This window comes from Hemibagrus wyckioides, linkage group LG11 (assembly GCF_019097595.1).
Source record: "Hemibagrus wyckioides isolate EC202008001 linkage group LG11, SWU_Hwy_1.0, whole genome shotgun sequence".
NCBI classification, from domain to species: Eukaryota; Metazoa; Chordata; class Actinopteri; order Siluriformes; family Bagridae; genus Hemibagrus; species Hemibagrus wyckioides.
Window position 1 is genome coordinate 10905430 of NC_080720.1, and position 25525 is coordinate 10930954.

The following is a 25525-nucleotide window of genomic DNA, read 5'->3' on the forward strand; positions in this document are numbered from 1 at the left end:
CCATATGTTGATCGCACATTTTGGACTGGCTTAGGGACATAAAATTACAAGAGTCAAGTATGCTATACTTGTTAACGCCTCACTGACGTTTACATGAGTGCTCCCTATAAAAATACCATTCAAAGCAATGACCACTTCAGCTTTATCTAGTCTTGTCATCACGATTTATTCACGATCAGAAAATACAGACGGGTATTTTCAATGCCTTATCCGAGTGTTCTGTGCCAGTTTGAAGACCAGCACTTGAGTTACAAAGCAGAAGAAAAGAAACATATCGAAAAGAAATGAAGAAAAACCTTCATCAAAAGCATTTTGCACATCACACTGATTAAACCTTTATCTATTCTGTTATGTTTTGTTTCCTCCTTTTTTGTTACTCGAATTTCTCTGTTTCAGTGTGTTAAAATGAAACCTGAACCAAGTACGGTATATTGCAGGAATTCATAATGTTAACACATCATTTTTTGTTATATTTTATATGTTGTACAAGGTTAACAAAAAAAGTTATCATCAATTTCTAGTATTCTTCATAGTATTTTAAAGACCTCGGCACTGTTACTTCACAAGTCATTTCAATTATAACACAGTTATACTATATTAGTTTATAAAATCGAAAACTACAAATCCCATTAACAATGGATTTCTGAATGCGATCCACACTGTCAAAAGCTCAACAATAAGAAACTTGTGTTTCAAGTGTTTTATTATAATCAAGAAGTAGAAAATCAAGAAGGTGCTTGGTAAAGAAAAGGCAGCTGAATGCTCTGGGCATATATAGCTTACACAGAAGGAACATCATTTGAGTGCTAAATAAAAAAATCATCTGTGGATTCACCTTTTAATTAGGTTTAACTGTGCAGCATAAAGTGAAAGAAGGCCCTTCTGTCAACAGACTACTTTAATTCATTCATTCATTCCCTCTCTCTCTCTGTATCTGTCTCTGTCTGTCTCTCTCTCTGACGCTTGGTCCCAGCTAAATCCCGCTCTGCCAACTCATGGTAAAAGGAGCCACCATCCATCTCGTGTAATTCTGTTGTCCTAATTGGAAAATTCCTTGAGGAATGTAAATTATGCTCATAGTTACTCAAGGAGGTTCTCTCAATATAGTACCAGCATAAGGCCCATAACATGAGGACGTTTCATTTTATTTTCTCCCATTATTCAAGGCCAAGGACTGAGTCACATATATAAATTGTCTTACTGCAAGAGAATATACAGTATCAAATAAACACACAGTCAATCCAACATATTCTGATCATGCAAATAGTAATTGGATACGTTTAATAAACTCTTAGTTGGATATGCTCAGTGAGCAAAACATTATTTACAAAACTATGAACATCTTTTTAAGATATAGCCACAAACTGAACAACTGACCATCACTTTGTAATTATTATGCAGTTTTGTAGAGGCGACATAAAAGAGAGACAAAAATTACGATGTTCTACATTTCATACTGCTTTACACTGAATTCATTTCAGAACTGCAAAACGGATTTCTTTCTTCAGTCACAGCATTTATTAACTGCTATGTGTTTTATTCTTAATATATATTTGCCAGAAAGGGTATTTTTATATAATCTGATCCTAAACCTCAAAATCTAGAAAACCAAAAACTACCCACATAACTGTGGTTATTGAAGGTCAAGAAGCCCTTATAGAGTGAATACTGATATATGAGAACCCTTTTCAGTGTACAATATATAGGCACCTATAAAGGAAGTAGGTTTTTCACACTTCTTAAATCCCAACTGAACCCCACACACAAAAACCAGGATTCCTTTCCAAACGCATGCTACAGAATGTGAGCTTCCCAACCTAAACAGGACAGTGTTCAAAAATGAACAGAAGCGTTCGGTTAAGTCCATTTTTGGTCATCATAGATATGAAAAAGTTGAAGATACTATAAAAAAAAAATACTTCTGAACCATTTACAATCACCATCTGGAACTTGTTCTCTTCTAAATGAATTAAATATTTGATCAGTTGCTTCAAAAGTGTGCAAATTGCATCATCGCTTCAAAATGAAAAGTATAATTAACGTGATAAACATATTTTCAAATACAAAACGCTTGAAATGTGACAGATTTGCGTTTTGTTCCCATCACTACACAATATCATGGAAATCTAGTGAGGCAGCTACTATAAGGAGTTTGGCTTCTCTTGCATCATAAACCTGAGACTTGCATCATGTACTTGTTGCCCAGTTTTGTGCTTTCCTGAAATCTGTTGCATAATCATTAAAAAAAGAGCTCACAGGACAAAGCCAAAGCTGTTGTGATATTTCAAATCTGGTCCAACATCACAGCTGAAACACGTCCTTACTATTAGCTCCAGCTCTCAGTCGTTTCATTTCTTCAGTGAAAGACAACAAAGTCTAAGCCCTTTTGTCTCAAACGCACTAATGCAGGTTTCTAATGTAATCTCAAATAGTGCAAATTATTCATTTGTGTACCTCTTAAAAAATATGAAGTGATGACCATGTTTTCCCGGTCATTAAGGGGTTCTTTGGGTTTCTGCTTGATCAAAATCTAATCCTGAGATGTTGTGATCCAGACTCAGCAGGTTGGCCCCACCTGTAAGCCTCTTATGAATAGAACAGCCCCAATGTGCCCAGCTGTATTAGGGACCCTGGCCCAAAGCTGCACCTGGCTTTAGACCTAAAAGACAAAAAAAACTCTAGTCATAAGGTGAAGATAAAAACAATATTGACCTTTTACATTCCAGGCATCTAGTAAAAACTAATTGCCAGGCAAGGAATTTGTATGGCATGACACTGCAAAGTTTTATGGGTCAATGACAAGACATGTCTTTTTGCATGTCCTCACAGCCTCTGGAAAAGTATCTGCATTCATCCCAAGATCCAGTGCACCCAGCATTCTGTGAGATTATAGCAGATTGACCCTTTTCAACTAGACTGGGTGACTGGATCATTCTGAAGAATATGTGCTGTTTATAATAATGGAGAATGAACACTGTTACACTGCAGGAGGTTGGCAATGCACAAACTGACTGCCGTTAAACACTGACCCTTTTACTGAAAACTTAAGCAATCATACTTGGGCTATATCTCAAACTACTAATTTACTAAGTAATGTCAGTAGACCATTGGTTTCAATTATACTAAGCCATACTACTTAGGCAGAGGTGGACGAAGTACACAACTTCCTTACTTGAGTGAAAGTACAAATACTACTGGTCAAACATTACTCCATTACAAGTAAAAGTTGTAAAGACAGATTTTTACTTAAGTAAAAGTACAGAAGTACTTGTTTTTAAAAGTACTTAAGTATCAAGTAAATGTCAACGCATTGTTTTATTATTGTTGCATTGTTGTATGCAATACTTACAGTACCTTTTGTAGCAACCTAGCAACCTTATTTCTTGAAATTGTGATTATGGCTTACAGATAAGGAAAACTCAAAATTCTGTGTCTCAGAAAATTAGAATATTACATAAGATCAATAAAAAAAGGATATTTCAAACAGAAATGTCAGACTTCTGAAAAGTATGTTCGTTTCTATACACTCAATACTTGGTTGGTCCTTTTGCATGAATTACTGCATCAGTGCGGCGTGGTATGGAGGCAATCAGCCTGTGGCACTGCTCAGGTGAAATGGAAGCCCAGGTTGCTTTGATAGCAGCCTTCAGGTCATCTGCATTGTTGGGTCTGGTGTCTCTCATCTTCCTCTTGACAATACCCCATAGACTCTCTATAGGGTTCAGGTCAGGCAAGTTTGCTGGCCAATCAAGCACAGTAACACCATGGTCATTGAACCAGCTTTTGGTACCTTTGGCGGTGTGGGCAGGTGCCAAGTCCTGCTGGAAAATGAAATCAGCATCTCCATAAAGCTTGTCAGCAGAAGGAAGCATGAAGTGCTCTAAGATTTCCTGGTAGATGGCTGCGTTGACTGTGGACTTCAGAAAACACAGTGGACCAACACCAGCAGATGACATGGCAGCCCAAATCACTGACTGTGGAAACTTCACACTGGACTTCAAGCAACATGGATTCTGTGCCTCTCCACTTTTCCTCCAGACTCTGGGACCTTGATTTTCAAATGAAATGCAAAACTTACTTTCATCTGATCCACAGCCCAGGTAAGACGCTTCTGGCGTTGTCTCTGGTCCAGGAGTGGCTTGACATGAGGAATGCGACATTTGTAGGCCATGTCTAGGATTCGTCTGTGCGTAGTGGCTCTTGATGCGCTGACCCCAGCCTCAGTCCACTTCTTGTGAAGCTCCCCCAAATTCTTGAATGGATTTTGCCTGACAATCCTCTCAAGGCTGCGGTTATCCCTTTTGCTGGTGCACCTTCTCCTACCACACTTTTTCCTTCCACTCAACTTTCTATGAATATGCTTGGATACAGCACTCTGTGAACAACCAGCTTCAAAATTACCTTTTGTGGCTTACCCTCCTTGTGGGGGGTGTCAACGACTGTCTTCTGGACAACTGTCAAGTCAGCAGTCTTCCCCATGATTGTGTAGCCTACTGACCCAGACTGAGAGACCATTTAAAAGCTCAGGAAACCTTTGCAGGTGTTTTGAGGTAATTAGCTGATTAGGGTACGACACCATGACTTTCCAATATTGAACTTTTTCACAATATTCTAATTCTCTGAGACACAGAATTTTGGGTTTTCCTTATCTGTAAGCCATAATCATCACAATTTCAAGAAATAAAGGCTTGAAATATTTCACTCTATGTGTAATGGATCTATATAATATATGGGTTTCACTTTCTGAACTGAGTGACAAAAAATATTGACCTTTTTCATTATATTCTAAATTTTGAGATGTACCTGTACACATCTATGTGTATCCACTCATGAACATTTCAATCAAATGGTCTGTAAATGAAGACTGGTCAGAAAAAAAAAATCTAACCTGCTTTAAAACCCAGCTACACAACTGTAGCTGTACAACCACCCAACAGCAACACTGCTTTAACAAAGAGTTATATATATCAATTCATTTACATCGTTTTAATATGCATTTACACCACTGTCCAGGCTCCTCCCTCCTGTGTGCAATGCGTTGTGGGCAATACCCGTTAGAGTGTGCATTGTTCTGCACTTTGAATTTTTGGAATACTCTTTTCAGTATACTACGATTTGGGGCATAATAATTCTATTTTTGAATACTATTTAGGACACATAGTATGAGAATTTGGACACATATTCAGCATACGTTTTTGTGTGTTAACTAACATCATTACCAATGCGTTGGTGGTGTATAATATACAAAGCATATATTCGTCCATTTTGTCAGAAATTGATCAATTGAGCAATTGAGTTAAAAAAAATTATGGAAAACCACTGAACTTTACAACACGTGACGCTACAAGAGTGAAAAAAATCATCCTATGATTAATGTAACTACTTTCTACTCAATGACCTTGACAGAAATGTAGTGGAGTAAAAAGTAGAGTATTTGTCTTTCAAATGTAGTGAAGTTAAAGTAAAAAGTATCCAGAAAAAATAATACTCAAGTAAAGTACAGATACTCAAAAAGTGTACTTAAGTACAGTACTCAAGTAAATGTACTTCTTTACTGTCCACCTCTGTACTTAGGGTGCAAATGTAGTTTGGGAACCATCCTTATATTATGATACACTATTTGTGCACCAGCGGTTACTGTATCCCAGAGCAACCTTGCTTTGACTAAACACATTAAGAGTCAAAGTGTTAGGACTGAAAAAGGAAGTTGTTTTCTCCTGGACAGAAAAAAAAAATGGTGGAATTATAATCATAGAAAAAAAGAAGCATTACAAGGGAGACATTAGGATCATAGAGATTTGAGAACTGCGCATGCACACACACTGAACTCACCAGCTCTCTTAGAAAAAGGATTGATGCCAGCAGCTTGGGTCTGTGACGGCAGCATGGTGGAAGAGACCTTTGGTGGAGCAGGGAAGGTAGGAATGGGTGTTGACTCCTAAAAGAAATTTGGACAATTGGAAAACATCTCTGAACCCAGTAAGGTCAATAGACCAACTAAATACACCTATATTACAAATACTACACATATACCATATGGCCAAAAATATGTGGAAACCTGACCATCATACACATACATAATTATTGAAATTCCTGTTCCAAAAGCATGGGCATTAATATGGAGATGATTTCACGTTTGCTGCTAAAACAGCCGCCACTATTCTGGGAAGGTTTTCTGCTAGATTTTGGAGAGTTGCCTGTTTATGCCCAAAAGCTTTAGTAAGGTCTGGCACTGATGTCACGCAAGAAGGTCTTGTGTGCATTTGACATTCCAATTCATCAATTCATCCTAAAGGTTTTTTATAGGGGTTGAGATCAGGGCTCTGTGCAGGCTACTTAAATTCTTACAAAACAACCTTGCCAGCTCTTTAAGGACCTTGTTTTGTGCACAGGGCCACTGCCATGCTGTATCAGCTTTAGGCTCAGCCCCTTGTAGTGAAGGTGAATGTTTCTGCTCATTAAAAACTGTGTGGCTTCTAACTTTGTGGCAACAGTTTGTGGAAGACCCACATATGGATGCAGTGCTCAGCTGTCCCCATACTTTTGGCCACATAATGTACACACACACACACACACATACACACATACACACACATATATATATATATATATATATATATATATATATATATATATATATATATATATATATATATATACACACACACATACACACACACACACAGTGCAAGTACTTCTAACTAACAGGAACAGGAACTTTCCAAGAGAAAGTTCATAAAAACTGATTAAAATCAACTGTAATATGTGATTCTGTTTACATTTATTTTCAAGATGTATTGAACTTAACCTTACTGAACATCTTTGGTACTTATTAATAATGTCTGGAGCAGTAGTAGCAGTATATTTACCATGAAAGCAGGTTTGGTTTGTTCATACTGTTCCTCTGGAGTTTCTCTTGTCTTTGACCTGAACCATCCACTAAACCATCCTGACTTTGATTCCTTTTTAAAAACAGAAAATAAAATAAATGCAAAGAAGTTGTACTAACACTTTAACAGGATTTATAATATTTAAAATATATGAATCACTCACCTTTTCTGATTTCTGAGTATTTGTTTCGTTTGTATTAGCCTGGGCAGCGGGTTCCATGCTCAGATCAGCACTACCCAGAGCTGTTCCATTTTGAGGGCCTCCCATCTTAAAAACACATAGTTGTTTAAAAATGTTATAGAGTAGGAAATAAGTAACAAATGTACTGTGCTTACTTTTAGATTCCATGAAAAATAAACCTTTGTATGATTACTAAATACTGATTGCTAAACTGAATGATGATGGTTTTGTTTGGAAGAGAAGGGAAATCTGAGAAAAATGAACTTTAACATCAACTCATTTCTTACCATGTTTTTACCAGCGGAGAAATCACCATCTAGGGAAAAAAATCCGTAGAGAAAATTGATATACAAACATATACAACTATGCAGTATATGTATCACATTACATATATTATGTTAAGCTTTAAAATGTTAAAAAAAATCAAATAACAGTGTTATTACAAAGCCATATTTTTTAAAACAAATAACAAACTAACACAAACATTTATTAACAAACTCTACATTCACCATCATCATTCAGTAATGAAAACATTCTCCATCACCAATACTCACATATAAATATTAATTCACCAACAAACACCAACATTCAGCACACACCAACATTCACCAACATTCACCATCGTTCAGCACACACCAACATTCACCATCGTTCAGCACACACCAACATTCACCATCGTTCAGCACACACCAACATTCACCATCGTTCAGCACACACCAACATTCACCATCGTTCAGCACACACCAACATTCACCATCGTTCAGCACACACCAACATTCACCATCGTTCAGCACACACCAACATTCACCATCGTTCAGCACACACCAACATTCACCATCGTTCAGCACACACCAACATTCACCATCGTTCAGCACACACCAACATTCACCATCGTTCAGCACACACCAACATTCACCATCGTTCAGCACACACCAACATTCACCATCGTTCAGCACACACCAACATTCACCATCTTTCCGCACACACCAACATTCACCATCTTTCAGCACACACCAACATTCACCATCTTTCAGCACACACCAACATTCACCATCGTTCCGCACACACCAACATTCACCATCGTTCCGCACACACCAACATTCACCATTTTTCCGCACACACCAACATTCACCATCTTTCAGCACACACCAACATTCACCATCTTTCAGCACACACCAACATTCACCATCTTTCAGCACACACCAACATTCACCATCTTTCAGCACACACCAACATTCACCATCGTTCCGCACACACCAACATTCACCATCTTTCCGCACACACCAACATTCACCATCTTTCCGCACACACCAACATTCACCATCGTTCCGCACACACCAACATTCACCATCTTTCAGCACACACCAACATTCACCATCTTTCAGCACACACCAACATTCACCATCTTTCAGCACACACCAACATTCACCATCTTTCAGCACACACCAACATTCACCATCTTTCAGCACACACCAACATTCACCATCTTTCAGCACACACCAACATTCACCATCGTTCCGCACACACCAACATTCACCATCTTTCCGCACACACCAACATTCACCATCTTTCAGCACACACCAACATTCACCATCTTTCAGCACACACCAACATTCACCATCTTTCCGCACACACCAACATTCACCATCGTTCAGCACACACCAACATTCACCATCGTTCAGCACACACCAACATTCAGCATTCAACATTTACCAACAACGAAATTCAGCATCACCATCATTCTAACACTAACACACGCTATATTCAGCAGCAAGCAAGAATATTTATTCACCAACATACACTAACTTTCACCAACTGCAACTTTCAGTAAAAAACCTTTAAAACACACACACACACACATTCACCAGCACCAGTATTCACCAATACATATTCACTGATATTCACTAATGTTCAGCAACATTCACCAGCACACATTATTTGGGTTTGTTGGTGATTGCTATTTAACGCCCAAAGTGCAATGACCCAATATTTTTCAACAGCGTTCTAACCTGTGTTACTGTGACTCCTTGGATCTAGACTGGATTCCGTCTGATGGTATGATGTGTTAGGGTGACTAACACTATCCTGAACTGCAGGAATTGGTGGGAGTTCAGAAGATACCAGATTCTGATGGGAATACATGGGAATTGGAGCATAGATTTGAGGAGGCTGCTCTTCAGCAACACATGTTTGGGTTTCTGGCATGTACGATTGTTCCTCTGAGGGGTAGCAGGGGTAGGAGTGTTCTGCTGGGGAGTAAGTGGAGTAAGACTGCTCTTCTGAGGGGTAGGAGGACTGGGGATGTGCTGCAGACAGAAACTGATTGGAATGCACATTTCCTGAATCATTATGATTGTCATCAGTAAGTGTAGTGTGGATCATCTCACTGGTGGAAAGTTCATCTTGGTTAAGATCTACAAAAACATACACGTGTTACTTTACAGCACTGAACAGATCAAAATACAGAAAACACATTTATAACAAATAAAATTTACAATGAAAAAAAGCATAAATCAGTTTGTTGTATACTATTGCTGGAGACAAACCTCTGACGTTACTCCGCATTATCTCTTGGTAAGAGATATGTGTTATGTTTATTTTTATGAAGTTAAAAATATAATAAAAGTGCCGCTTGCCTCTACTGTATATAAAGACATAACAGTTTGCTAACAAGCAGACTGAATTAATTAGGTCATCTGAACTGTAATGTACAGCTCAGTTATAGCTACATAAACCTCAGACTGAAAACAGCATTTTAAAATGTTATATTTTGGAAATACTAGCATTTTATTGCATTAATTAAATAAAGCATTTCATTGGTTCTGCTTATACTTACGAGAAATGTCTATTGCCATATTCTGGTGTTTTGTTGAAGCAATGGCTACAGATTCCAGCAATCTGGATGAACTCAGGAAGTCTATAGTCATGCAGACCTGATCCATTGAGACTCCAAGTGGCCAAGCTAATACATTACACCTACCCTAATAACACCGAGGCTTGGCCCTTAACACACCCCCCTGATATTCTCTCCACAATGAATGATGAGGGCAGTCAATGGTAAACAGTACTGTAAAATTGACTTTACAAAGTCTCTCCTGTTCTACTGTCTCCTACTGGATGTGCTGCTAATAAAATGAATGACGTGAATGTCCCCATTGTGGTAAGGTTGTGGGACACTAATTTACCTGCACACTCCCTCTTCTCCTCTCGGTTCCAAGCAGTGGCTTTTGCAGCTGAGACGTAGAAACCATTACTGCCTGAGTCTCCCATCTACAAATACACATGCTTTATTGGGACTGCTATATAAGACATAAATCCAGATAATTACAACAGAGGCAAATTACACACAGGAAGACAGAAATGTTGGCGCATAGAGCAGTGTAACTGAACTAATTATGTAGGAATAAGAGACTACAGGGTATAAGGAATAGAAATGTATTTATTCACATTTCCAAATGGGGCAGATTAGGTCCAAAGTTTCTGATCTGAAAGTGACAGACAGCAATACTATGACTGACCTCATAACCTTTGGATTTGATTTGTATATATACTAATTTTAAATGCTAACTTATTCTGCAATTGTTTATGTAGAAATGGTATAACCAAGCCTAATAATATGCTTTACTTGAAAACAAACTGGTATTTTTAATCTACATTAGCTTTGCAGCTACAGAGCAGACTGCAGCCTAAAAAATAAAAATAAATAAAAAAGAATTTAAAAAAGCCTTAAAAATGTATACATCATTCACTGGTATAAATATATCACATACTACTACCACTATAAGTCTCACTGTATTTTAATGTAAATAAATTACATGTGTCATGTTGATTTTTTTCTAGACCTCTACTAGCTACAGACAGAAATAGAAGACAAGACAAAAATAAAAGGTCTATGTTTTTATCCTGTCAAGCAAATCAACCAGTAAATTATGGTCAGAGTGACCGCACAGATGGAGTATGAGCTCACCTGCAGGTCCTGTAGACGCTGCCGAAGGTGAGACAGCCAGTCTGGATCAGCGCCTGTCTCACTGATCTGTGTTTCAGAATGTTTAAGCCTGTCCACCATCTGTGGAAGCAAACTAAAACAATGAAAAGTCCACACATTTATTACACCAAATGATTTTTATTATTATGCCAATATCTTTATCCAGGTCTGAATCATAATATTGTTCTGCTGTGCTGTTACACTGTACTGTGTTGTAAAATAAATAAAAAATATAAAATAAAATAAATAAAGCTTGTATTTTGGATATCACAGACTTTACACAAGATTCACATGCAATGTGCTTAAAGATTGTGTAATAATCTGGACAAAAATAGAAAAAAAATTAATATTTAAAATCACCACACACTGGGATCAAGACACAATTTGGTTCAGTGCTCCTATTTATACATACATTTACGTATAAAATGCTTTAAAATAGACTTCAAATAGCTAGCAATGTATTGAACAATCGTAAACAGCATCTCGGACAGACGGGCAGCGGGACAGATGGACAGACATCCCATAAGCATAATACCTCCACCACATGATAGTGTACAGAAATTAAATTAGTTATCCACCATTTAAAATCAATTCAATTACAGTATATAATTCCACCTTTAAACTTTGGGTCTGATCTCCTATCCAAGTCTAACACTTGTGAATTTATTCCTAATTATGTACTGAAGAAGAAAGTAATCCTAGCTACAATATAATAAAGCTGGGAAAGCATGATAAAGCATGCACATAGCTGAGTGGCTTTTTTTAATGAGCATGCGTTACCTTGATAACTTCATGGAGCAGTATGATGTGTGGCTCTTGTATAGCGAGTAGAGCTTTGGCTACAAGCTCACAGTAATGGAAGGCCTGTGAGAACAGTCCGCAATCCAGCAATCGACACGCATACACAAACTTATACACCTGCACAAGACACACCACAGCAACAGTGGAGCAAACAGGAAATAACCATCAGGTAAGTCACAATTTAGTTAAGCAAATGGTTCATGTCATTGAACTGTCTTTGACCCTAATTGAAAAAACCAAATGAATAAACCAACTTCTGGACATGACTGTACATAACACTAAAGGGAAACAGAGCAGACGTACCAGAAAAGAAGGGATGGCGAAGGACGGGTTTGACAATCTCTGGCAGTATTCAAACACCTCAGTGCAACGAATGGCTGAATTATGACAGAAGTCAGCAAATGAAGCACTGCAGGATTATCATATAAACAAAAGAGAATTTAGTATTGTTTTCCAGTAGCATTTGATGCAAGTGAAGGTAGAGACAAGCAATACATCTTCAGACATTTCAATACAAGCCCAAAATCAATATATCCAGCATAATGCTGCTTCATTTTTTATGGCAAAATCATAGCAAGTGCCAGTGACTGGCAGGAACAAATGACTGAACAAATGGACTAAGCTTATTATTATTAAGCAATTATGATTAATATGATATGATCTTATGTCTTCAAAAATCATCACACACATAACTCATGAAGGAACACAAAGCAATGTCCAATCAGCAATGACCGAGAGTGACTTGTAGTACATTGCACTTTCATCAGGTTGCACAAGATATATGAAATAAGACTGATAGGTCATGTGTAAAAGAATGGTTTAGAAACTCCAATTCATTTTGAAGCCACTGACTCGCTTTGCATGAAGTGACCATCAGTATATAAATGAAAGGGAATTCACTGGGGGGGGTTAGTCTAAAATCATTAATCTTGGTGTACCCCTAATAAAGCTCTGAGCACAATGTGCATGCCAAATATTAATTTAGAAAAGAAGAAGACCTTCTCTGGAGCATTGCTCTGTAGACATAGACTCGATTTTTCTTAGAAACAGAGAGCATCCACTCTCAGAGGAAACCCCATCATTAACATACTTGTCTGTATTTCCAGTGTTTTATGGTACTGTAAGGTAAGCTTTGTTTATTGCATCCACGCTATTAAGAAAGAAATTGAAAGAGGTTTTGTGAAGATACAAATTCCTGAGCACACAAATGAGATGCAAGGGAACATACAAATTAGAGTTCTGTTGCATCCAATTATATTTATATAGCGCCTTTATTAAAAAGCTTTACTAACAAGCAAGCCATAGACAACAGTGACGAGGAGAACACAAGCTAGACACTCAGAAGGGAAGCTATACTCTCCTGGGTGACAAAAGGTAATGAGATTATGAGTTATTACTTACCCACAAATGTATACTAAGTCAAACAGTACCATGTGTGTTGAAAAGATTCGTAAGTCTTTACCTTTAAAGCCTATAGTAGCCAAATGAAGCTATCCACTGGAAAATGAAGTCTTGAGTGTAGATTGTTTTTAGTAAGTGCATTAGGCTGGATAACATTAGGCTATCCAGGTGACATCATCCACAGTAATCTATAATGCATCTGTGTGGTACCATCCACACAGCTAAAGAATATAGCTATAACTCATACAACTATAATTATATATATAATTTATGTAAGCGTCTTACTTATGATTGCTGCTGAGTAGCACCAGATGCTGTGCTTTGTTTGTGTACCAGCCGAAGGGTGTGTGAGCCATGAGGTAGCAGATGTGAGCTGCATGCAGCAGGCCTCTGGAAGCTAACACAGAAACATAAAAAACCCAACAGAAATGGTGTCAGTGCTGAACAGTGGTCTCTAAAAATGTCTTGGGGGGCTGTCTGCATTTGTTTCAGGACTCTTTATTGAATTATGTGGGTATATAAGAAAGGGAGGAATGGTCTAAGCTAGATGGACGTATAGAACTAAAGTTTTAATAACTATTAGAGGACATCTGGGAGGCGAATAACAATAAAATGTGAGAATTGGATTAATGTATTTAATTTTGTACCTAGTACGTCACCCAAGTTTATGATAGACCTGCAGTGCAATGCAGAATCTCCAGTTTCGTTGGACAACATAACAGCAAGGTGAGGCCTCCAATCACCCCACTTCTCCTTACTATAGGACTGAGAGAAGAGAAGAGAAGAGAAGAGAAGAGAAGAGAAGAGAAGAGAAGAGAAGAGAAGAGAAGAGAAGAGAAGAGAAGAGAAGAGAAGAGAAGAGAAGAGAAGAGAAGAGATATGATTAGGCAAATCAGAATACATACAAGAACACATGTGATAAAAATGATCTAGTGTAAACCACAACAGAGAAAAGATAATGGTGTTACCGTGGCAACAGCTGGAATCCTCCCAGAAAGGAACTGGAAAAGGGTTTGGAGTGGATCACTAGAAGATAGACTCGCTGTAAACCTGTCATCACACACACACACACATTTATATAATAAAATACCTGTAATAAAGTTAACACATGAAAAATCCATTTAATCACTCAGCACCATTAACTGTACAAGTCTGTTAAATTATATTAACAAATACTCCATATATCAAAAAATAGTAGGACACTGGACACACAAATTAAGTAATATGACTGAATAATGTTAAGCTAATTATGGCTTCACCAAATATTTGTAAGTGTAATATACACTTTATATATATATATATATATATATATATATATATATATATATATATATATATATAATATAAAAACTAAAATTTAGCATTCCCAGCTCAGATAGTGCAGCAGCCATTAGTCAACACCTTGGGGGAGGGAAACAAAAAACAATAAAAAAAAAAAAGGGCTGACTCAGTAGTTTGAGGCATGTGTGTGTGTACGTACATACACACACACGCACGCACGCACACACACACACACGCAAACCTCAGCTGGCATGACAGTGAGCCTTATTTTTTAACTTTATTAAGCAGTTTATCTTGCTCAGGCTTGTGATGGATCTCAGGAACACTGGATGCAAAAACGGAATACATTATAGATGGAAAATATACCATATGCACACACATTCATACTCTCATTCATCCCTAGATGCACTTAAGAGTAGCCAATCTATCTACATCTCTGTTTTTGAGAGGAAGAAGTTAGCAGGAGAGCCCAAAGGAAACCCACACAGTCATGGAGAGAACATGTGTAAAACTATGCACAGACAGTAACCTGAGCTCAGGATCACAGAGGAAAAATGTCTCCCAAAATAGGAGGTGACAATTTACTGTCCATCAAGCACTGCTGGATAGTAACCCGGAGGGGCAGAGTTAGATTTCACTCCAGCCAGTTCAGCGGCAGAATCAGGTGCCCATGCAGAAACTGAGACTTCTATATCTGACTTGCAAATGCTTCAGCCAACAAATTTACACGCTGGACATTTGATCTCCTCTATCACTACGGTGTTTATGGCCTATAAAATGTCCCATTACAAACCAGATGCTCCACTAACCAAAACATGCCAGTGGGATTATTACGAAGATGAAGCATTTTGGCAGCAACGAGAGCTACTTTCTAGACAGAAATCTTGCCTCTGCATTATAATTTGTGGGATTGTGCCAGCTGGAAGGCCCCAGGAAGCCCACATGCTTGAAATGATTTAATGCCTGGCACAGTGTGCTACCGTGTCATCTAGTTAACTCAGCTGTGTGTGGAGAGGGTAGCACTGTTTTGTCATTCACTACTCTGTGATGAGTTTAATAATCAAAACCAAAAATTTAATAATCAGCAAATATGTCTAATTTCCTCTGTCACCATGGTGAACACAACCTAGAAATTTAGTGTCACATGTAAGATTATTGTGGAATTATTATACTGAGTGTATATTTTAGCTGCCTCACTAGTTTAACAAATATGATATGATTTTAGTTGTGGTGTTTTTAAGGGCTTAAATGGTTTGCTTCTATCTAGCAGGTCTAAAATGATTAAAGGTGAAAACATTGATCAGTTATACAAGAACCTTTGCAAGAAGAAACCATGTCAACAAGCTAGGAACAGCTCCAAATAAGAACCCTGGCTACAGGGTTAGTGTCATTACCTATGTGTATGTGGACCAGGAGCGTAACACAATGCCATTTTCTGTATCGGTTTAGTGCTCAAAATGTATAGAATATACATATCTGAAATCAGAAATAATTTTCTGAGTATGATCCTCTCAAGGATTCAGCCTAATACTGTATAATCTCAGCAAGCTGTTCCTGGAGACAGACACTTGATCATTTGGGATAAATTTACATTTAAAGCTCCGAATTTATATCACAATTTTGTAAAGCTGCTTTGTAACAATGTCCATCATTATAATTGGTGAAAAAATAAATTTGCAGTTGAGGTGAGAATTTTGCTGATATTTGGCAACCCTGCCCATGTGCTTTGAGGTACTGCTCTGTAAAGAATCACATAAAGGTAAAAAAAAATCCCAGTGCCTGAAGCTGGCAAGCTTTCTTAAAAGAAAAAATAAGCTACCCTTTGTTCATATCTGTATACATGTCTGTTTAGGTTGCATAGGTCACAAGACAAATCATAGATCAACACTTTTGTATAATCAGTAGTTTGTTATCCTCATCTGCACTTGACTATTTAGAAAAGCAAATCTACAAAAAAACATGGCCAGAGCTGTGATTTCTAAAACACACACTTAGGCCTTCTCTACAGCAGAGTCCACATGTAGCAGGACCGTGCCAGGGAAATTGTTCAACAATGCTGGCCCCTGTCTACATTACACTCTGTGGGATTTGTGTCAGCTGGAAAGCCACAGGAAGTCCACATGCTTGGCCAAATGCTTAAAATGATTCCATCGCTAACAAATTGTGCTAACATTAAATCTACTTAACCCATCTGTGTATGTGTGTATATGGGTGGAATCTAATAGAGATCTGTGAATCCTTGATCAGGTTTGGTAAATATATTAGGAGTAAGAAAACTGTTATATAGAGGAACATACAGTGACACGCACCTACTCAGTACAGTGCTGTAGGCCCTACTGTCCATCTTGCTGGCCAGAAACAGAGCATGACCCCATAAGCCACTTGTCATGGCTGACTCCAGCGCTTCCTGTAAGGATAAGAGGCACATTTAGAGGAATTAAAGGTTCTGTAATCGAACTATAACATTAAAAAGTTGAACTGCAATTGAAATGAATTGTTTATCCATATAATAACAATTTCTCTTTCACTATCGGACAAATAGCCCACATAAGACAAGGCATATGCAAAATACATACATGGCCAATTCAAACATTTGGCGTAAGATTTTTTTTTAATCAAAAAATAGAAAACATAGCATAGAAGCCTCAGCCGTTTTTTTTGATTGGCATCAGATTTAATATCAAGTCAATAGTTTAGCTGGGATGGTAGATAATTGCTACAGTAATCACTGCAGGCCAAACTGTTATACTAATATACAAAAGAATTAGAAGTAGCATATAGTGCTGAAATGTTCAGTACAACTCATACAGCTCTACACTTAAATTACTCATCCATATTAAATATAATTTATTTTATTACCAATGCTAAAAAAAAAAATTAAACCTTGGCTGTCTGACTGTTTTATAACACACTGTATTATAACACAGAAGAAACCAGAAGCCACCAAAGTGAGTGAAAGTAATGACCTTCTTTCTTCCAGCCAGCAGGAGTTTGGTGTAGTTCTGGATGTTTTGCTCTGAAGTTTCTTCACTACTGAGCGGGTTTCCGGTTAGGAGATCCGAAGCGTTAAAGCTATCCATCTCCGATTTTGGAGTTTCATTCAGATCGATGAGGCTGCCCACATCTGACTGCTCGCCATCTCCATCACACGCTCCTACGATGTGTCTTCCTCGAAGCAGGAGTTCTGCAATATCAGAACCGACGATTCTCTGCACAACACGCAAACAGTGTCACCAACTAAACAGCCCAGAGTGAGCACACACATGTTTTAGAGTTTGTTCTTACAGGCCCACAGCAATGCAAAGCTTGCACTACCACATCTGACTGAACTCATAAAAACCACGCATATTGAGCCGGGTGTGTTAAGCCTGGAAAGATTTCATCCACAGTCTGAGTTTAAAAAGGAATGGTTCAGTCAAAAATCTTTTTGACTGATTTTCCCTGTCAACATACACTACCAGTCAAAAGTTTGGACACACCTTCTAATTCCATGGTCTTTCCTGATGTTTATTTCTTTCTACATTGTAAAACAATGCTGAAGGCGGCCGAAATACACAATAATGTCCTTTGAACAGTTGATATTGAGATATGTCTGCTACTGATGCTCTGTAAAGCCTTCATAATGGCTCTAATCTGAGGTGCTGTTAATTGGTGATTTCTGAGGCTGGTAACTCTAAATGAACTTACCTCCTCCTGAGGTAAATTTTGGTCTTGCTTTACTGGGATGGTCTTCATGTGAGCCAGTTTCATCATGGTGCTTGATGGGTTTTGCAAATGCACTTGACAATACTGTTCTTGCTAGAACTATTCCAGAACACCTGACCTTCATGTCTTAAAATAACAACTGACTGTTTTTTGTTGTCATTACATATGGATTACTTAAGTCCATGTGTGTTATTTCATAGTTTTGAAATCTCCAGTATTGTTCTAGAATGTAGAAAATAAATCCCTAAACAAAAAACGTTGAATTAAAAGGTGTGTCCAAACTTTTGACTGGTAGAGTATACGTAATCAGTCAGACAAAACATGACTGGTATCTTGGGTTTGCTGAAGCACTTTTGCACTGGAGCTTTGAGGGTAATGTGTAACTTTAGTTTACTAAACTCTCACCTCCACACTAACGGTTTGGCATAACAGCAAGCCGTTATTTCTTACCCCGTTCTGTCTACACAGCAGTACCAGGAGATGCCACAGGAGGGAGGCAGAGGGAGCCTTAAGTGTGGTTTCATCCTTCAGACAAGAATCAGCCATCTGTAGGGCAAAGTTAATGACATCCACCTTATGCAGATCCTCCCTACATAAAAGAATGAGATAGATAGATAGATAGATAGATAGATAGATAGATAGATAGATAGATAGATAGATAGATAGATAGATAGATAGATCTCTTTGTGTTGAGGCAAAAAATGTATGATTTCATAAATAAACTATTGAAAATGTAAAAATTATAACACCTGACTACTGAAATGCTGCAATATTTTCCAGCAGCTTGTATCGGGTGGCAATGGTAATGTTTGGTGTTTAACAGAAAGCATCTTATAACTATATTGGGATTATATAGAGCCATGTTTATTAGACAGATAAATGCTTGTTGGAATAATTGTGCACAGTATCATTTTTAAAATTTCAGCTACATTGCAAAAAGATTTTTAAGCTGCTAATCACAGGTCTGAGACTTGGTAAATCTTGCCTCTCAATGTACTGAGACAGATAAGAGTAGAGAATACTAGCTATTAAGTATAATAAATATACAGTATAAATAACTTTATGCAAAGTAACCAAGGAATTAGCAATGTTAATGCATGTAGTCAAATAAGACTGTCTTGTAGTTGAAAAGTAAACAGTAAATTCAGAGAATACTAGCTTCTAAAAACGTACTTTTAAAGACAGGACATACCTCGCCAGTGGTCCAGGAAAGCCTCTCATGTCATTCTGCTCATGCGTATGACTTAGTATAACCTATGCACATCAACACATCAAACATATTACCTCCACACTTAACAATACACATTTTGGTGTTTAATCCAAATGATCTAGCCTCGTTAAGAGCTGCTACAGTAATGCCTGACACATGCTTCCGTACCTCCAGGCTGTGGACCTCCACCTGAGCAGGTTCCCCATGAGATGGCAAAGCTGGAGTGACTCTCACCAGCTGCCCTGCAGGCCCAAAGCTCAAAGCCACATGAGGAACACTGAACTTCAGCGGAACCATTGACTTGGACTCAGGCTCTGGTTGTATTAGCATAAAGACGTACAATTAAAGTGTTAAAGGAAAATGACAACAGTCGTAGCACAGAGGTTAAGAGTTTTGTTTTAGTAACTATAAGGTTGTATCATATTTCTGGACTAATTCATCCTTTATACAGTAAGTGAGTGTGAGAATATTAATTTTATTTTTTTACTGAAAATATTGTTTTTGGTCATTTCCAATGGATACAATGCTACAACTAAAGAAGATTAAGCTGAAAAATGAAAACAGTATTATTCCTGTATTATAAGTAAGGAACTGTATTAACTGTATTATAAGTAAGGAACTCTAGCTGCTCAGCTATGTGCTTAAATTAAACAGTCTTGAAATAAAATGCAAATGCACTCTGATGATCAAAATCCTAAGACTGTTCTGTTGATTTACGGGCAAATGTGACATTATGATGTTTATTCTATGTATGTTTACTCCTAGATCTACCTGAGTGTGCTGGAGGTGGAGCATTGCTCTGCTCCTCTCCATTCATGTACTGGCTGAGTTCGTACGTGCTCGACGACAAGCCAGAGGTTTTAGAGCTGGCCAGGCCTCCAGGTTCAGATACCTGCAGAGTACATTTGGGTTAAGCTTGATACAAGACAAGATACAGAGTGCTTTGTTATGCTTTAGTTTGCTTTAGCTTATGAGTTTTCACATTGCACAAATACACCACATGTTACATTATTATTTAAAGGCATAAGAAATAACTAATATACAGTAACAGTACATGCAATTATGTTTACCACTGCGTTAACAATTTTGTATAAATAAGACATCATGGTAGTAGGACAGTGAAGATACAGCTGACCTCTCCAGCTTCATTCCTGGTATCCATGCTTTCTCTCACAGATATACCACCGTCATACTGTCCACTGTCTCTTCTTGGCTCATACCTGAGAGATTAATTTAAAAAAAAAAATGAATCTCTCATTTTACTCAAATTGTAGATATTAAGGCAAATCTATGGTTTAAATTAAACTTGGATGAACAAATTAGTAAACATATATAGATATATTTCTGTAATGAAGACCGCATGATTTTCTCATTATTTTCTGATTTTACATAATTCAGTAAAATCTTAAACACTAGCAGTATTAGAAATAGTATTATGTTAGGGTTTATATTTGCATACAATATAGTACTAGAGCTCAGCTCTACTGACTGGACAAATAAAACAGTGGTGGCTATACAGGCAGTTCTTAAGGTTCTGAAGTAGAAATAGAAAAATTGTGAGTTAAACCCTAGGACTGTCACATAACCACTGCTGACCGTTGAGTAACTGATCAGTTTTCTGTATGGCTTGTATGAATCGATTTGGACATGTGTATGTAAGGAATGTGCAATTCAGTCCCTGCTGAATGCTTGCACATCTCTTACAGACAAAGAAATTAATGGAAAATTTCCTGACCCGTGCTGAGGTGTGTATGTGGCTCCTGACCACTCCTGATGCCCCTCTGTCCTCCATCCCTGCACTGGCCATCCACTGGCATCTGAGGCTGCTGCATTAACAGAAACAGACTTGGCAAATTGCATTTAGCAGGAACACTATTGCTTAATAATTATTTAAATTAAAGTTTAAAAATCTGGTCCATGATTATGTGAATACCTGGATATCCATAATGTCCTCTGTAGTAGCCATGGTCATAATAGCTGTAGTCATTCCTGTAGTCCCAGTAGCCCTGAGGAGGATAATCGTATCCCTGCCTAAAAAGATCAAACTAGTTAGATACACACTTCTCTTACTTATTTCTATAGTACTTTAGAAACTGGTCAGTTCTAGTCGCTTTACATTGATTAGAAGCAGGCTGGAATATTGTGTATAGCTACAGATGGATTATAGACCACCAACCAGGCATAACATTATGACCACCTACCTAATATTGTGTAGGTCCCCCTTTTCCTGACGAAAGAGCCCTGACCCGTACTGCACTGTGTATTCTGACACCTTTCTATCAGAACCAGCATTCATTTCTTCAGCAACAGTAGCTCGTCTGTTGGATCGGATCACACGGGCCAGCCTTCACGCCCCATGTGCATCAATAAGCCTTGGCCGCCCATGACCCTGTCGCCGGTTCACCACTGTTCCTTCCTTGGACCACTTTTGACAGATACTGACCACTGCAGACCGGTAACACCCCACAAGAGCTGCAGTTTTGGAGATGCTCTGATCCAGTGGTCTAGCCATCACAATTTGGACCTTGTCAAACTCGCTCAAATCCTTATGCTTGTCCATTTTTCCTGCTTCTAACACATCAACTTTGAGGACAAAATGTTCACTTGCTGCCTAATATATCCCACCCACTAACAGGTGCCATGATGAGGAGATCATCAGTGTTATTCACTTCACCTGTCACTGCTCATAATGTTATGCCTGATCGGTGTATAGCTGCACAGTGACATGTAGGTAGGTGTATCTTATAAACTAAGCATAGATTAAAAAAATAAATAAATAAATAACAACAGTAAGATCACATCACTGTACTAACCTGGATTGTGATCGAGTTCGGTCAGGTGTATAGGTTTGGTTGCTGTATGCTGACTCTGCAGGAGGAGGACCACTCATGTAGTACATGTAACGTGGATCTGGAGCATACCACTGTCTCTCGCTCTCCCTTATATTTGCGGGAGGGTAATGGCCTCGTTTTCCTGTGTAATGGAACCTGTATTGCTCATCTCTGGCTCTGTGATCAGAGAGCTGGTTCTGTGTCCACTGTTCATTCCAGTCCTGCCCTCGGGGATCCATTATATGCTCAGTGTTGAAGCCAGCCACAGTAACCTGTCACATTACAGACACACACTCCTATGAGAATAGCTTTATTAGAATATAATATTTCAGTCATTTTCGGAGGATTGGGGGAACTTATTACAAATGATGGAATGTCTCCTAGGGAATACAAAAAAAAAGTACAAACCCTGTGTGAAAGCTTCAGTGAGCTAAAGTGAAGTCTAAGGTACACATATAGTCTAGCAATAAAAGATTATAAATGTGATGAAACATAGGCTTACAATGTTTTGTAATTACAATTTAAGTCATTCTCAAGACAGATGTTATTCAGAAAAGAATAAAAGAAAATAGGATAGAATTAAACAGAATACAATATTGGTGTCTTTGTTTTCTACTTCTGTGTGATAATAACCACCGCTTATTGATGATACATAAGGCCAGTTTGTGTTTATCTTGTGTGCGAGAGTCACAATGAAGAAAAACAAAACACCACAGGAAAGACGGAAGAGGGGAAATGATGAGGGAAATTAAATCTAGACTTTTAGTATACATACTGAGAGCGGAAAAAATACTTTTACAGCCACAACTTGATCCATTCATTTCTAATAACATACGCACTTGAAAGATCTTTCTTTAACAGCGTCCACTAAAGCATAAAGCTGTGATCATCATTTCCTGCACAAACAGCAGAGTTATAAACATAAGTTAAGGAATAAGAAAGCCAGATGTTAAACATGCTTTAAGGAATAAGAAAGCCAGATGTGTACACTCACAGATCAGCAGAGGTTCCTGTCCTGTGCGCACGAATGAACACACATTGCCACATCATAACACTCCATATCACAGCCCCACTCTGCAGTGACCCATGGACCTGCTCACAGAGTCCAGCAGATACACAAACAAACACAGTGCACACACCCTGATTTCTCTCTCTAAAGGGTCATTCACAATACACAAGTCAGACGTTTTACAAGTTTTCCAAACTTGCAGCAGCTGTGCAGCGCTCCCTCACACCAAAAAGCGCTCACACCCATACACGCTGACACACTGCTCAAACTTAAAGCTGTGCCCTGCTCTCTCTGTGCGCGCGAGGACTGGGTCCATCCTTACACGCCGATTCTGAGTCGCCACGTCGCTCGGAACCGCTGCGCTCGCGAGGCTTTCTCGTTTCAGGAACAGTTACAGCCACGGACACGCGAAGAACAGTGGAGCTAAAGATCCGCCATTTTGAGAAGGACAAACTCCAGCAACATTATATACAATGAGATAGAACTTTATAAATACCGAAGCAAATTCTTTTACCTTTAGATTACAAGAGAAATAAATATTAATGAAATGTACCTGAAAAATAAGTAAAATATACTATATATTCAAAATGTATTCAAAATGATTTAAAACATATCATTATTAGTATTATATAATTATATAATTAAGAACTAAGAACATACACTACTCACAAAAAGTTAAGGATATTAAGGGACCAGTGGGCCTCGGTGCTGTTCTCTGATGAAAGTCGATTCACGTTGAGCAGAAATGATGGCCGCCAAAGCTGTTGGAGACGTCAAGGAGAGCGCTATACATCAGCCACTGTTGTGGTGGTGTTACAGTCTGGGCAGGTGTGTCTACTCAATACAGAACTGCCCTACATGGTACAGTGACAAGCCAATACTACCTGAATAACATCATTAATCCAGTCATTGTGCCCATGCATGAACAACACAGGCCTAATTTCATCTTCATGGATGACACTGCTCCAGCTCATCAAGGTCGCATCATTAGGTAAAGGCTGCTGGAGGCTGGGGTACCTCAAATGGAGTGGCCTGCACTTTCTCCAGACCTGAATCCCATAGAAAACCTATGGGATCAGCTGAGTCGCCGTGTAGAGGCTCGTAACCCTGCATCCCAGAACCTGAATGACCTGAGGGCCACGCTTCAAGAAGAGTGGCATGCCATGCCTCAGCAGACAATAAGTCGACTCATGAACAGCATGAGACATCGTTGTCAAGCTGTAATCGATGGTCGAGGGCACATGACAAATTATTGAGACATTGACATTTTTTGTTGTGGTATACCCACCACTGCTGTTGGCTTTTGTTTCAATAAATTGTTTGAGATGAGGAAATCACCATTGCATGCTTCTACTTAAATGCCCTACTTTCATGATATAACATTAATGTAGCATGAACTTTTTACATTTTTCATAAATTTTACCCAAAAGACAAATATCCTTAACTTTTTGTGAGTAGTGTATTTCACATAATGTGATATTGCACATGATATGGTCTGGTACATGGTATGATGGTATGGCATTGCACATGGTATTATATTGTAATTATTGTGAAATTTTGATAGTGCATATAATGGCACAGTGGTACTGTCAGTGTTTATTGGGTCAGCTCTGCTCCCTAATAAAAGGGGAGGAGTTATAGAGTTTGATGGCCACTGGTAGGAAAGACTTCCTGTGGTGTTCTGTGGTTGTCTTTAGTGGTCTCCAGTGTCGCATGCAGATAGTGTGACGTGTTTTCAAGGATATCGAGACGTTTCTTCAGCATTCTCCTCTCAGACATCTCAACCAGAGACTCCAGCTCCACTCCCATGACAGAGCCTGCTTTCCTAATAAGCTTGTTGAGTCTGTTGGCATCGCCTGTCTTCACCTCGCTACCCCAGCACACTACAGCATAGATGATGCTGCAACAGAGTGGTAGAACATCTGCAGCATGGTTCTGCAGACATTAAAGGACCTCCTCAGTAAGTACAGTGCATCAGTGTTTTTTTACACTCCTGTACTTAGCCTCCTGACCTCTCCTAATACAGCCTACAATGGCAGAATGATCAGAGGACTTTTGCAGATGGCAAGACTGTGAGCAGTGTCTGATGTCTGATGTGTCGTGTGTGAAGAAAGGACAGTCCCCTGAGGGGCCCCTGTGCTGCTCACTATGATGTCTGAGACGGTGTTCAACATCCTCACATACTGTGGTCGACCTGTGAGGTATCTGATAATCCAGGTCACCAGAGCCTC

General features: G+C 38.5%; 1 protein-coding gene across 4 annotated transcripts; it reads right to left on the reverse strand.

Moving 5' to 3' along the window:
- Positions 1–23679, reverse strand: sec16b (SEC16 homolog B, endoplasmic reticulum export factor). 4 transcript variants are annotated; one of them, XM_058403382.1, is made up of 26 exons: positions 23280–23679; positions 23061–23181; positions 22268–22557; positions 21388–21485; positions 21190–21280; positions 20590–20674; positions 20226–20346; positions 19623–19768; positions 19437–19498; positions 18695–18833; positions 17506–17748; positions 16849–16946; positions 14227–14308; positions 13906–14023; positions 13544–13655; positions 12161–12266; positions 11837–11974; positions 11039–11137; positions 10257–10341; positions 9459–9485; positions 9081–9377; positions 7359–7387; positions 7054–7158; positions 6870–6962; positions 5833–5938; positions 1–2659 (listed from the first exon to the last, which is right to left on the reverse strand). In XM_058403382.1, exons 2-26 carry the CDS (start codon positions 23100–23102, stop codon positions 2622–2624), a joined length of 2850 nt encoding a protein of 949 aa, XP_058259365.1. In that variant the 5' UTR covers positions 23103–23181; positions 23280–23679; the 3' UTR covers positions 1–2621. The 4 variants fall into 4 exon arrangements, with proteins under 4 accessions (XP_058259365.1, XP_058259362.1, XP_058259363.1 ...); XM_058403379.1 differs by having other exon boundaries at positions 2–2659; positions 9081–9485; positions 23280–23678; XM_058403380.1 differs by having other exon boundaries at positions 3–2659; positions 9081–9485; positions 23125–23181; positions 23280–23677.
- Between the last annotated feature and the right edge of the window lie 1846 nt (positions 23680–25525).

Bases quoted from the DNA above. Each gene is read 5' to 3' on its own strand.
- sec16b (XM_058403379.1), bottom strand. From the start codon at position 23,102: ATGGATCAAGTTGTGGCTGTAAAAGTATTTTTTCCGCTCTCA. The intron at 20,347-20,589 runs GTCAGCTGTATC...TGTACTCTGCAG, and splicing joins CCAGGAATGAAGCTGGAGAG to GTATCTGAACCTGGAGGCCT. The intron at 16,947-17,505 runs GTCATTACTTTC...TTATCCTTACAG, and splicing joins TGCTGGCTGGAAGAAAGAAG to GAAGCGCTGGAGTCAGCCAT.